This window comes from Strongylocentrotus purpuratus, unplaced genomic scaffold (assembly GCF_000002235.5).
Source record: "Strongylocentrotus purpuratus isolate Spur 01 unplaced genomic scaffold, Spur_5.0 spur5_scaffold_1, whole genome shotgun sequence".
NCBI classification, from domain to species: Eukaryota; Metazoa; Echinodermata; class Echinoidea; order Camarodonta; family Strongylocentrotidae; genus Strongylocentrotus; species Strongylocentrotus purpuratus.
The window spans coordinates 21,929,070-21,943,677 of NW_022145594.1; the positions used below are offsets into that span (position 1 = coordinate 21,929,070).

Sequence of the window (14,608 nt, forward strand, 5' to 3'; positions counted from 1 at the left end):
TAAACTGGGGTAAAAATAAATATTCCACCATTATGACCAACAGTGTATCTCTGTAAATATTGATCGATTTACTTCTAAATTTACTAACTGGTTACTGCACAGGGTCAAAGGTCATATATTGTTTCAATCTATCTTCCCTAGATCCATGATGATCAAGGAGACACAATTTAATCTTGACATATGAATAGATCATAATGGGAGAAGCATATGAATGGGAGAAGCAAAATAATATATCGTGTAATGCATTATTCGTTATGTAAACCATTATCATACGTATCACCTAATTCGTCTAAGTGACGAATTAAAGTCTAGTTAGGTGATACGTAACGAAGTCTACGTATCACCTATTGATTTCGTCAAGATTTTTATTTATTATTCTTCTTCTTCTTCCTATTATTCTTCCTCGATTTTGTTCGCAGGATATCTCAAGACTGAATAAAGCCATTGTCATGAAACTTTCAATGATGATAGATCTTAGTCTAACTTAGAACTGCGTGACTTTTTAAAGACTCAAAGTCATCGTGACGTCATCCAGGCGCCATTTTGTAAAAATCAACTTATGATCATATCTTCATAACGGAAAGTAATTTTACATTCATATTTATCAAGATTAAGATCAATATCCGTCGGGTCAATTTGAGGTCAATAAATGCGCGCAAAAATGCGCGTACGCGTAGGCGCGCGTAAAATTTTAAATTGCTCAAAATTGTCTATGGAAGGTGAATTTCGTTCACATCATGAATCTACATGGCATTCATCTATGAGCACTATCTTTCTTATTTGTGCTTTGTTGTTTTCTCCCAAATTTGGGTATGTTATAGCTGAGACCATGGGCTATAAAAACGGTGCTTTTAGTTTTTCGATCAGATGATGGTATCATGTCACAATTTTCAATTGAAAGTCGAATTTGCAAATTCCGTAGAACTTTGCAGTAATTATGATGTCACGTATGTCCTATTTGTGAATTTTAACGTTAGCAGTGTCCTAGTATTGAGTTTAATTGATGATGGTTTGATTGAGAATAAAAATAAAAGAACAACAATGCATTGCGGCATAAACGGATGAATTAGGTAATGTTTTACAAATTTAAAATACAATATATTCAAACATTCATATCAAATAACATCGAAATTAAAGAATTGAACCAGAATGAGTAAATTGTTAAAAACAATATTCAACTTCGAAATTTGTATTTCATTTTTGATCTTCCGAAATCATTTGATATAAAAAGGAGATACACAAAGTGAAGAAGAACATGATGATGATGTAAAGCAAAGAAAGAAAAGAAAAGTTGATGGTAAGATGGTAAGAGGATAGACGGAGGGTATAGTAACACTATCCTAAGGTATCGATATCAATATTCAAGCATTACACATTATACAAATTACAAATGATAGAGGCGAAGTTATTATGCGAATACTTATATGACAAATTGTACACATTTATATTTTCCTCTAGGTAATAGCTACTACAAGAAAAAGGTTATGTTTTATCCAAACTGTAAAAAAAGGGGAATTATTAGAAGAAGTAAAAGTAGAAGAAGAAAGAGGGAAAAGAGAATTGAGAAAAAAGGAGATGGGTGAGATGCCTTGCTGCCTTCCTCTTTATCTCTTGTTCTGTCTCGATCTGCCTCTCTATTTCTGTATAGTCTCCCCCTTTCTCTCTGCATCATCCCAGTGTCTCATTTATTAGTGTATTACATGTATACAAATCAAATCAAAGGAAATTTGAGGCAATTTCAATCGTTTAGCCATTCACTGCCATGCATACTAACAATCATTTCTAGAATTAACATCTTATAGATGTTGGTTTATGGATGGGTAAAATATGAATATCTTACTCATATTTTATATTGAATCAGGACTAAATAAATCACTGTGTTCATGTTTAGTTGATAAAATAAGGGCTTAAAAACTTTATTTGCATGTTATCTCAAGACTTGACAGATGGCACACGGAAGCATTCACATTCTTAGTGCGTTAAAACGTTATTCAAACGGTAGATCTTTCTTTCCAATACGGAACGGTCAATAAGCAGCATGAAACTTAGTTAAGATATAGTCCTTATTAGTCATAATCAGCTCTATTGACGTCATTGTTGCGTATTTAGTGCGTCGAAATATCACTTCAATGATTGGTATAAGTATATCTCTGCAATGTTTAGTAATAGCAGGGCACTCTCCCTGGTAATAGTGAACAGTTATCATATATAACGATCCTCAATCGAAAACATGAAGGGGGCGCTGTGCCACTTTCAATCATGGTCATCATTTTAATATCGTCATCATCGTATTCATGAACATAATCGTTTTTTGATTATCGGCAACACTTTCATGACAAGTATTCAAAAGAGCTTATTTATGCTAGAAATATGGAAGGCATTGTTCTCAATTGCATCTCTCTCTCCTCTCTCTTGCTGTGTTTCCCTTCTCCCCTCATGTTCTGCCCCTCTCCTTTACTTGGTCTGTCTCTGCATCTCTCTCTCTCACTCTCTATCTCTCTTTCCCTCTCTACACTTTTATCCCCTCCCTCTCTCTCTCTCTCTTTCTCTTGCCTTGCCTTCTTCTTATTATATTGCTCTGTCTCCCTCTGTTCTACACAGTTGAAACTTGACTCATGGATATACCATAATGGAAGTAGTATTTAATAACGAAAGATGAAATCGTGAAAATGCGTTCTTCATTATGTTACACACGTATCACCTAATTCGTCAAAGTGACGAATTAAAGTCTAGTTAGGTGATACGTAACGAAGTCAACGTATCACCTTTTGATTTCGTCAAGATTTTTCTTTATTATTATTATTAGGTGATACGTAACGAAGTCAACGTATCACCTTTTGATTTCGTCAAGATTTTTCTTTATTATTATTATTATTATTATTATTTATTTTTATTATTCTTCCTCGAATTTGTTCGCAGGATATCTCAAGACTGAATAAAGCCATTATCATGAAACTTTCAATGATGATAGATCTTAGTCTAACTTAGAACTGTGTGACTTTTCAGACAGTCAAGGTCATCGTGACGTCATCCAGGCGCCATTTTGTGAAAATCAACTTATGATCATATCTTCATAAAGGAAAGCCATTTTTCATTCATATTTATCATGATTAAACTCAATATCCGTCCGGTCAATTTCAAGTCAATAAATGCGCGCAAAAATGCGCGTACGCTTATGTCCGCGCGTTTACGCGCGCGAAAAAAATTAAAATGCTCCAAATCATCCCAATTTTTTTTTACATCCGTTTCAGGCCATATGGAGCATTTGATAAAAAAATTACGCACACGCGCATGCGCGCGCGTTTTCGCGCGTACTGGCATTTTGCAATATAGAATCGCCGAATTTTTTCTGTCATTATATTTGGTACATTTTTCCAAGCATTTTGATAACTTGTTCACCTTTTATTAACGCAATGAGCGTCCGTCAAAGTTGACAGCACGCGTGGATTTGCGTTATCTTTATCTACAATACATGGGCAAAAACATGCCTATATAAAAGTCATTGTAACTCTTTAGAATAGATAGAAACTCCTAATATTTTTTCATATTTGGATAGATTATGAGTCGGAGATATGATTTCATGTCTCATTTGATCCTCAATTAACTCATGACGTCATCATAATGGCCTCCAAACTCAAATTTTTAATTTGCATATTATGACGTCAGCATATTTTTGGAAAATTGATTGTATCTCTGTAAATATGGATTAATTTTCTTTTTTTAATTTTGATAAGTTCTAGCTGAGACAATTTTCTACAAATGTAATATTCACAATTTTTATTTTTGACAAAAGTATCATGGTGTATTTTTGCAATTAAAGGAGGCATGTCAATTGTTCGCATTTTGCGTGTATTCTCTATGGGACATGACTTTTTCTCAAAACTGGATTCTACACTCCTGTCTTTCGCGATCAAAATCTCCGTTGTTTTAGCTTCGTCTTCGCTGAGCTTCGGATATGTTGTAGCTGAGACAATGAGCTATCAAAAGTGTGCCCTTTATTTTTCGATTAGATGCCGGGATCATGCTCATATTTCACTTGCAAAGTGGGATTTCTGAATTCCATTTCCCGTTTACGTGTAATCGCTATGGGAGATGTTTTGGTATATCGGTAACGCACTTGATGCTAGGAGTCCACTGGGCCGGCGCCAGTTGGTGCCAGTTCGCGCCAAAGATTATGTGATTGGCGCGTAGTGGCTCGCTGTGGCGCCGAATTAATGTCCGCTCGGCATGTGTCGCCAAGAGGAATAAACTGGGTGCCATATGGCGTGCGCCAAATGCCACCCGGCTTGCTCCAAAATGATGCGCCAGTTCGCGCCAGTTCGCGCCATTACACGGCCATTTGATTCCAAAATTCACCCTGTTGGCGCCATTCGCGCCAATAGACGGCTACTTTGCGCCACTTGGTGATTAGTTTGTGCCAAAGGTCGCCAAATTGGTTTGAACTTGCCGCCGCTTGGCGCTACTTGCCGACTAAATAAATACCGGCCATTGGCTACCTGGTTCAGACCCTCCTCAGCTGCTGTATGAACAACATCTCTACTAAATATTTACAATTTTGATATGTCCGAGGCTTTTGATAATGTTGGAGTGATGATGCTGCTCCATCAGAAGATGATGAGAGATGCTGAGGTGGCCACTGCCTATCAACTTATGCTGGCCAATCCTGAAGAAGAAGAGCCTCCTAAGAAGAAAAGGAAGCACAACTGGTGGTTTAGACCCATGCTCCACCCACAGTTGAGGACCGAACGTGGACAGTACCACACTTTGATGGAAGAGCTGAGTGAGAATGACAGGAGGAAGTTCAAGAACTACACCAGGGTGTCCCCAGAGATGTTTGATGACCTGTTGGTCAGGCTTACACCCCACTTGCAGAAAAAGGACACCCACATCAGGAAGGCCATTCCCTTGGTCTCAAGTTGTCCGTCTTCCTGCGCCATCTCGCCAATGGGGCCACCTATGCCGAGCTGTCTTTCAACTTCCGAATGGGCAAGGAAACCATCCAGAAGTTTGTCCCTGATGTAGCCAGAGCGGTAGTGGATGAGTATGCTGCAGAAGTCATCTAACTCACCACAACCAATGAAGGCTGGCTTGAGGTTGCAGGTAATTTTGAAGCCAGATGGAATCTTCCTCACTGTCTGGGAGGCTATGATGGAAAGCACATCCGTCTCCAGAAGCCCAACAAATCAGGCAGCCTTTAATAATAATAATAATAATAATGTCAATTTATATAGCGCACATATCCATTCTAAAAGACTGCTCAAGGCGCTCTTGTACAACATCAAAAATAATTATACAATATTAAAACTACGACATAATTATACACTATACAAACTACGACATAATTTTACAATATTAAAACTACGACATAAACAAATGGTGCTTAAGTTTCTTCTTAAATGTTTCGACTGATGATGATTGTCTTATTTCTAGTGGTAAAGTGTTCCATAGTTTGGGTGCAACGTTAGCAAAAGCCCTTTACTTCAACTACAAGCAGTTCTTCTCGGTTGTCAGAAGATGGCTCTGGTAGATTCAAAGTACCAGTTCCTGGATCGATGTGGGTGGGGTTGGCCATCAGTCTGATGCCCAGATCTACAACAACAGTGAACTGAAGGAGTGCATTGAAGCTGGCGCTTTAGGCATCCCAGATCCAGCTCCTCTTCCCCATGATGATGAAGAGCACGCTATGCCGTACTTCTTCGTGGGAGACTATGCCTTCGCCATGAGGACGTACATGATGAAGCCTTATGGCCGGCGTAGCATGGACCAACAGCAGAAGATCTTCAACTACAGGCTGTCCAGGGCAAGGCGTGTGGATGAAAATGCCTTTGGTATTCTGGCTCTGCGGTTCCAGTGCTTCCTTGGCCAGATGAGACAGGAACCAGACACAGTCCGCCTGCTCATTGAAGCTGCCGTCATGCTGCACAACCTCATCAGGAAGCACTATCAGGCATGGGACATCCGCATGTTGGACCAGGAGGATGCCCAGCACAACCTCATCCCTAGAGCTTGGAGAACTGCCGCCATCACTGTGAGAAAGTCCTGCGATGCCGCCCTGCTGTTATAGGCGGCAAGTGGCGCCGAATGGCGGGCAATCAGGTGGCATTTGGCGCGAAGTAGTCACCAATCGGGTGCCGTTTGGCTCGCGTAGTGGCGCAAACAAGGTGCCCCTTGGCGCCAAGTGGCGCCATGTGGCGCGAAATCTCATTGGCGCAACTTAGCGCGCGCCATTACATTCCAGTGGATTCCAATAGGCGGATTGTTTGCGCCAAAGGGCGATATGTTCGCGCCATTTGGTGCCACTTGGCGGACACTTGGCGCTGATTGCTCGATGCAAGTGGCGCGACGAAAATTTCAAACATTTTGAAATTTTCTTGCCGCCACATTCAAATTTGGTGCCGTTACGGGCCACCACGAGCCAGTTGGGAGGCAGTTTGAGCCACTACACGCCACTAGGCACCTTATTGGCGACACTAGGCGCCACAGTAAATTGCATTGGCGCAAACTGGCGCCAACTGGCGCGGCCCAGTGGACTCCTAGCATGACTTCCAACCTCGAGATCCCTGGTTCGAGTCCGGGTGTCTCCAACACTTTTTTTTCACTTTTTTTTCCTTTTGACCTTCACTGTACCATCTCCTTTGATTATTTAAACACGTAGATTCGCAAATAATGTCATAAATAACCCTTTTTACTTTATTATTACCCTATTTTCACTTAATCCATTACTTTTTGCGTGTAATCCCTATGGGAAATGACTTTTTCTCAAATCTGGAGTCTACATTCCTGTCTTTGGCGAGCAATATCGCCGTTATTTCGGCTTGGATTTTGTTGATTTTTGAGTATGTTGTAGCTGAGACTATATGCTATCTAAATCAACCCTCATTTTTTCAATAAGATGTCATGATCGTGCTCATGATCATGATCATGATCATCACGATCATCATTATCATAATGATGCTAATCATTTATCAATTACATTTTCATTTCTTTGAATAAGATAAAATCGTCAAAAGGTGTTCTTCATGATGAAAATTAGAGTCAAATGTGTAACTGGTTACTGCACAGGGTCAAAGGTCATATATTGTTTCAATCTATCTTCCCTAGATCCATGATGATCAAGGAGACACAATTTAATCTTGACATATGAATAGATCATAATGGGAGAAGCATATGAATGGGAGAAGCAAAATAATATATCGTGTAATGCATTATTCGTTATGTAAACCATTATCATACGTATCACCTAATTCGTCTAAGTGACGAATTAAAGTCTAGTTTATTTTTATTATTCTTCCTCGAATTTGTTCGCAGGATATCTCAAGACTGAATAAAGCCATTATCATGAAACTTTCAATGATGATAGATCTTAGTCTAACTTAGAACTGTGTGACTTTTCAGACAGTCAAGGTCATCGTGACGTCATCCAGGCGCCATTTTGTGAAAATCAACTTATGATCATATCTTCATAAAGGAAAGCCATTTTTCATTCATATTTATCATGATTAAACTCAATATCCGTCCGGTCAATTTCAAGTCAATAAATGCGCGCAAAAATGCGCGTACGCTTATGTCCGCGCGTTTACGCGCGCGAAAAAAATTAAAATGCTCCAAATCATCCCAATTTTTTTTTACATCCGTTTCAGGCCATATGGAGCATTTGATAAAAAAATTACGCACACGCGCATGCGCGCGCATTTTCGCGCGTACTGGCATTTTGCAATATAGAATTGCCGAATTTTTTCTGTCATTATATTTGATACATTTTTCCAAGCATTTTGATAATTTGTTCAACTTTTAATAACGCAATGAGCGTCCGTCAAAGTTGACAGCACGCGCGGAATTGCGTTATCTTTATCCACAATACATGGGCAAAAACATGCCTATATAAAATTCATTGTAACTCTTTAGAAAAGATAGAAACTCCTAATATTTTTTCATATTTGGATAGATTATGAGTCGGAGATATGATTTCATGTCTCATTTGATCCTTAATTAACTCATGACGTCATCATAATGGCCTCCAAACTCAAAATTTTAATATGCATATTATTACGTCAGCATATTTTTGGAAAATTGATTGTATCTCTGTACATAATGATTAATTTTCTTTTAAATTTTGATATGTTCTAGCTGAGACAATTTCCTACAAATGTAGTATTCACATTTTTTATTTTTGACAAAAGTATCATGGTGTATTTTTGCGATTAAAGGAGGCATGTCAATTTTTCGCATTTTGCGTGTATTCTCTATGGGACATGACTTTTTCTCAAAACTGGATTCTACACTCCTGTCTTTCGCGAGCAAAATCTCCGTTGTTTTAGCTTCGTTTTCGCTGAGCTTCGGATATGTTGTAGCTGAGACAATGAGCTATCAAAAGTGTGCACTTTATTTTTCGATTAGATGCCGGGATCATGCTCATATTTCACTTGCAAAGTAGGATTTCTGAATTCCATTTCCCGTTTACGTGTAATCGCTATGGGAGATGTTTTGGTATATCGGTAACGCACTTGACTTCCAACCTCGAGATCCCAGGTTCGAGTCCGGGTGTCTCCAACAATTTTTTTTTTTTACTTTTTTTTTCCTTTTGACCTCCATTGTACCATCTCCTTTGATTATTAAAACACGTAGATTCGCAAATAATGTCATAAATAACCCTTTTTACTTTATTATTACCCTATTTTCACTTAATCCATTACTTTTTGCGTGTAATCCCTATGGGAGATGACTTTTTCTCAAATCTGGAGTCTACATTCCTTTCTTTTGCGAGCAATATCGCCGTTATTTCGGCTTGGATTTTGTTGATTTTTGAGTATGTTGTAGCTGAGACTATATGCTATCTAAATCAACCCTCATTTTTTCAATAAGATGTCATGATCGCGCTCATGATCATGATCATAATCATCATGATCATCATTATCATAATGATGATAATCATTTATCAATTACATTTTCATTTCTTTGAATAAGATAAAATCGTCAAAAGGTGTTCTTCATGATGTAAATTAGAGTCAAATGTGTAACTGGTTACTGCACAGGGTCAAAGGTCATATATTGTTTCAATCTATCTTCCCTAGATCCATGATGATCAAGGAGACACAATTTAATCTTGACATATGAATAGATCATAACGGGAGAAGCATATGAATGGGAGAAGCATTTTACAAAATAATATATCGTGTAATGCATTATTCGTTATGTAAACCATTATCATACGTATCACCTAAATCGTCTAAGTGACGAATTAAAGTCTAGTTTATTATTATTATTCTTCCTCGAATTTGTTCGCAGGATATCTCAAGACTGAATGAAGCCATTGTTATGAATCTTTCAATGAGGATAGATCTTAGTCTAACTTAGAACTGCGTGACTTTTCAAAGACTCAAAGTCATCGTGACGTCATCCAGGCGCCATTTTGTGAAAATCAACTAATGGTCATATCTTCATAACGGATAGTATTTTTTCATTCATATTTATCATGATTAAGATCAATATCCGTCCGGTCAATTTTAGGTCAATAAACGTGCGTAGACGTGCGCGTACGCGTTCGTGCGCGCGTTAATGCGCGCGCAAAAATTTAAAATGCTCTAAATCATCTTCAAATTTTTTTGCATATGTTTCAGGCCATTTAAAGCATTTCGCAAAAAAATCGCGCACACGCGCATGCGTGCGCGTTTCCGCGCGTACTGGCTCTTTGCAACATAGAATCGTCAAATTTTCTCTGTCATCATATTTGGCACATTTTTCCAAGCATTTTGATAATTTGTTCACCTTTTATTTACGCAATGAGCGTCCGTCAAAGTTGACAGCACACGCGGATTTGTGTTATCTTTATCCACAATACATGGGCAAAAACATGCCTATATAAAATTCATTGTAACTCTTTAGAATAGATAGAAACTCCTAATATTTTGTCATATTTGGATAGATTATGAGTCGGAAATATGATTTCATGTCTCATTTGATCCTCAATTAACTCATGATGTCATCATAATGGCCTCCAAACTCAAAATTTCAATTTGCATATTATGACGTCAGCATATTTTTGGAAAATTGATTGTATCTCTGTAAATATCTTTTAATTTTCTTTCAAATTTTAATATGTTCTAGCTGAGACAATTTCCTACAAATGCAGTATTCACAATTTTTATTTTTGACAAAAGTATCATGGTGTATTTTTGCGATTAAAGGAGGCATGTCAATTGTTCGCATTTTGCGTGTATTCTCTATGGGACATGACTTTTTCTCAAAACTGGATTCTACACTCCTGTCTTTCGCGAGCAAAATCTCCGTTGTTTTAACTTCGTTTTCGCTGAGCTTTGGATATGTTGTAGCTGAGACAATGAGCTATCACAAGTGTGCCCTTTATTTTTCGATTAGATGCCGGGATCATGCTCGTATTTCACTTGCAAAGTAGGATTTCTGAATTCCATTTCCTGTTTACGTGTAATCGCTATGGGAGATGTTTTGGTATATCGGTAACGCACTTGACTTCCAACCTCGAGATCCCTGGTTCGAGTCCGGGTGTCTCCAACACTTTTTTTTCACTTTTTTTTTCCTTTTGACCTTCACTGTACCATCTCCTTTGATTATTTAAACACGTAGATTCGCAAATAATGTCATAAATAACCCTTTTTACTTTATTATTACCCTATTTTCACTTAATCCATTATTTTTTGCGTGTAATCCCTATGGGAAATGACTTTTTCTCAAATCTGAAGTCTACATTCCTGTCTTTTGCGAGCAATATCGCCGTTATTTCGGCTTGGATTTTGTTGATTTTTGAGTATGTTGTAGCTGAGATTATAAACTATCTAAATCAACCCTCATTTTTTCAATAAGATGTCATGATCGCGCTCATGATCATGATCATGATCATCACGATCATCATTATCATAATGATGCTAATCATTTATCAATTACATTTTCATTTCTTTGAATAAGATAAAATCGCCAAAAGGTGTTCTTCATGATGTAAATTAGAGTCAAATGTGTAACTGGTTACTGCACAGGGTCAAAGGTCATATATTGTTTCAATCTATCTTCCCTAGATCCATGATGATCAAGGAGACACAATTTAATCTTGACATATGAATAGATCATAATGGGAGAAGCATATGAATGGGAGAAGCAAAATAATATATCGTGTAATGCATTATTCGTTATGTAAACCATTATCATACGTATCACCTAATTCGTCTAAGTGACGAATTAAAGTCTAGTTTATTATTATTATTCTTCCTCGAATTTGTTCGCAGGATATCTCAAGACTGAATGAAGCCATTGTTATGAATCTTTCAATGAGGATAGATCTTAGTCTAACTTAGAACTGCGTGACTTTTCAAAGACTCAAAGTCATCGTGACGTCATCCAGGCGCCATTTTGTGAAAATCAACTAATGGTCATATCTTCATAACGGATAGTATTTTTTCATTCATATTTATCATGATTAAGATCAATATCCGTCCGGTCAATTTTAGGTCAATAAACGTGCGTAGACGTGCGCGTACGCGTTCGTGCGCGCGTTAATGCGCGCGCAAAAATTTAAAATGCTCTAAATCATCTTCAAATTTTTTTGCATATGTTTCAGGCCATTTAAAGCATTTCGCAAAAAAATCGCGCACACGCGCATGCGTGCGCGTTTCCGCGCGTACTGGCTCTTTGCAACATAGAATCGTCAAATTTTCTCTGTCATCATATTTGGCACATTTTTCCAAGCATTTTGATAATTTGTTCACCTTTTATTTACGCAATGAGCGTCCGTCAAAGTTGACAGCACACGCGGATTTGTGTTATCTTTATCCACAATACATGGGCAAAAACATGCCTATATAAAATTCATTGTAACTCTTTAGAATAGATAGAAACTCCTAACATTTTGTCATATTTGGATAGATTATGAGTCGGAAATATGATTTCATGTCTCATTTGATCCTCAATTAACTCATGATGTCATCATAATGGCCTCCAAACTCAAAATTTCAATTTGCATATTATGACGTCAGCATATTTTTGGAAAATTGATTGTATCTCTGTAAATATCTTTTAATTTTCTTTCAAATTTTAATATGTTCTAGCTGAGACAATTTCCTACAAATGCAGTATTCACAATTTTTATTTTTGACAAAAGTATCATGGTGTATTTTTGCGATTAAAGGAGGCATGTCAATTGTTCGCATTTTGCGTGTATTCTCTATGGGACATGACTTTTTCTCAAAACTGGATTCTACACTCCTGTCTTTCGCGAGCAAAATCTCCGTTGTTTTAACTTCGTTTTCGCTGAGCTTTGGATATGTTGTAGCTGAGACAATGAGCTATCACAAGTGTGCCCTTTATTTTTCGATTAGATGCCGGGATCATGCTCGTATTTCACTTGCAAAGTAGGATTTCTGAATTCCATTTCCTGTTTACGTGTAATCGCTATGGGAGATGTTTTGGTATATCGGTAACGCACTTGACTTCCAACCTCGAGATCCCTGGTTCGAGTCCGGGTGTCTCCAACACTTTTTTTTTCACTTTTTTTTCCTTTTGACCTTCACTGTACCATCTCCTTTGATTATTTAAACACGTAGATTCGCAAATAATGTCATAAATAACCCTTTTTACTTTATTATTACCCTATTTTCACTTAATCCATTATTTTTTGCGTGTAATCCCTATGGGAAATGACTTTTTCTCAAATCTGAAGTCTACATTCCTGTCTTTTGCGAGCAATATCGCCGTTATTTCGGCTTGGATTTTGTTGATTTTTGAGTATGTTGTAGCTGAGATTATAAACTATCTAAATCAACCCTCATTTTTTCAATAAGATGTCATGATCGCGCTCATGATCATGATCATGATCATCACGATCATCATTATCATAATGATGCTAATCATTTATCAATTACATTTTCATTTCTTTGAATAAGATAAAATCGCCAAAAGGTGTTCTTCATGATGTAAATTAGAGTCAAATGTGTAACTGGTTACTGCACAGGGTCAAAGGTCATATATTGTTTCAATCTATCTTCCCTAGATCCATGATGATCAAGGAGACACAATTTAATCTTGACATATGAATAGATCATAATGGGAGAAGCATATGAATGGGAGAAGCAAAATAATATATCGTGTAATGCATTATTCGTTATGTAAACCATTATCATACGTATCACCTAATTCGTCTAAGTGACGAATTAAAGTCTAGTTTATTATTATTATTCTTCCTCGAATTTGTTCGCAGGATATCTCAAGACTGAATGAAGCCATTGTTATGAATCTTTCAATGAGGATAGATCTTAGTCTAACTTAGAACTGCGTGACTTTTCAAAGACTCAAAGTCATCGTGACGTCATCCAGGCGCCATTTTGTGAAAATCAACTAATGGTCATATCTTCATAACGGATAGTATTTTTTCATTCATATTTATCATGATTAAGATCAATATCCGTCCGGTCAATTTTAGGTCAATAAACGTGCGTAGACGTGCGCGTACGCGTTCGTGCGCGCGTTAATGCGCGCGCAAAAATTTAAAATGCTCTAAATCATCTTCAAATTTTTTTGCATATGTTTCAGGCCATTTAAAGCATTTCGCAAAAAAATCGCGCACACGCGCATGCGTGCGCGTTTCCGCGCGTACTGGCTCTTTGCAACATAGAATCGTCAAATTTTCTCTGTCATCATATTTGGCACATTTTTCCAAGCATTTTGATAATTTGTTCACCTTTTATTTACGCAATGAGCGTCCGTCAAAGTTGACAGCACACGCGGATTTGTGTTATCTTTATCCACAATACATGGGCAAAAACATGCCTATATAAAATTCATTGTAACTCTTTAGAATAGATAGAAACTCCTAATATTTTGTCATATTTGGATAGATTATGAGTCGGAAATATGATTTCATGTCTCATTTGATCCTCAATTAACTCATGATGTCATCATAATGGCCTCCAAACTCAAAATTTCAATTTGCATATTATGACGTCAGCATATTTTTGGAAAATTGATTGTATCTCTGTAAATATCTTTTAATTTTCTTTCAAATTTTAATATGTTCTAGCTGAGACAATTTCCTACAAATGCAGTATTCACAATTTTTATTTTTGACAAAAGTATCATGGTGTATTTTTGCGATTAAAGGAGGCATGTCAATTGTTCGCATTTTGCGTGTATTCTCTATGGGACATGACTTTTTCTCAAAACTGGATTCTACACTCCTGTCTTTCGCGAGCAAAATCTCCGTTGTTTTAACTTCGTTTTCGCTGAGCTTTGGATATGTTGTAGCTGAGACAATGAGCTATCACAAGTGTGCCCTTTATTTTTCGATTAGATGCCGGGATCATGCTCGTATTTCACTTGCAAAGTAGGATTTCTGAATTCCATTTCCTGTTTACGTGTAATCGCTATGGGAGATGTTTTGGTATATCGGTAACGCACTTGACTTCCAACCTCGAGATCCCTGGTTCGAGTCCGGGTGTCTCCAACACTTTTTTTTCACTTTTTTTTTCCTTTTGACCTTCACTGTACCATCTCCTTTGATTATTTAAACACGTAGATTCGCAAATAATGTCATAAATAACCCTTTTTACTTTATTATTACCCTATTTTCACTTAATCCATTATTTTTTGC

At 37.3% G+C, this 14,608-nt stretch overlaps 1 protein-coding gene across 1 annotated transcript in view; it reads right to left on the reverse strand.

The window, feature by feature from the left end:
* The window catches only part of LOC115921280 (putative nuclease HARBI1), a gene marked incomplete at its 3' end in the record, with an annotated part of 105,055 nt that extends 99,483 nt beyond the window's left edge, over nucleotides 1-5,572 (reverse strand). The window contains exons 1-2 of the mRNA XM_030978610.1: nucleotides 5,480-5,572; nucleotides 4,888-5,165 (exon numbers count right to left, since the gene is read on the reverse strand). Coding sequence (XP_030834470.1) covers nucleotides 4,888-5,165; nucleotides 5,480-5,572 — 371 coding nt within the window. The remainder of the gene's footprint in view (nucleotides 1-4,887; nucleotides 5,166-5,479) is intronic.
* Between the last annotated feature and the right edge of the window lie 9,036 nt (nucleotides 5,573-14,608).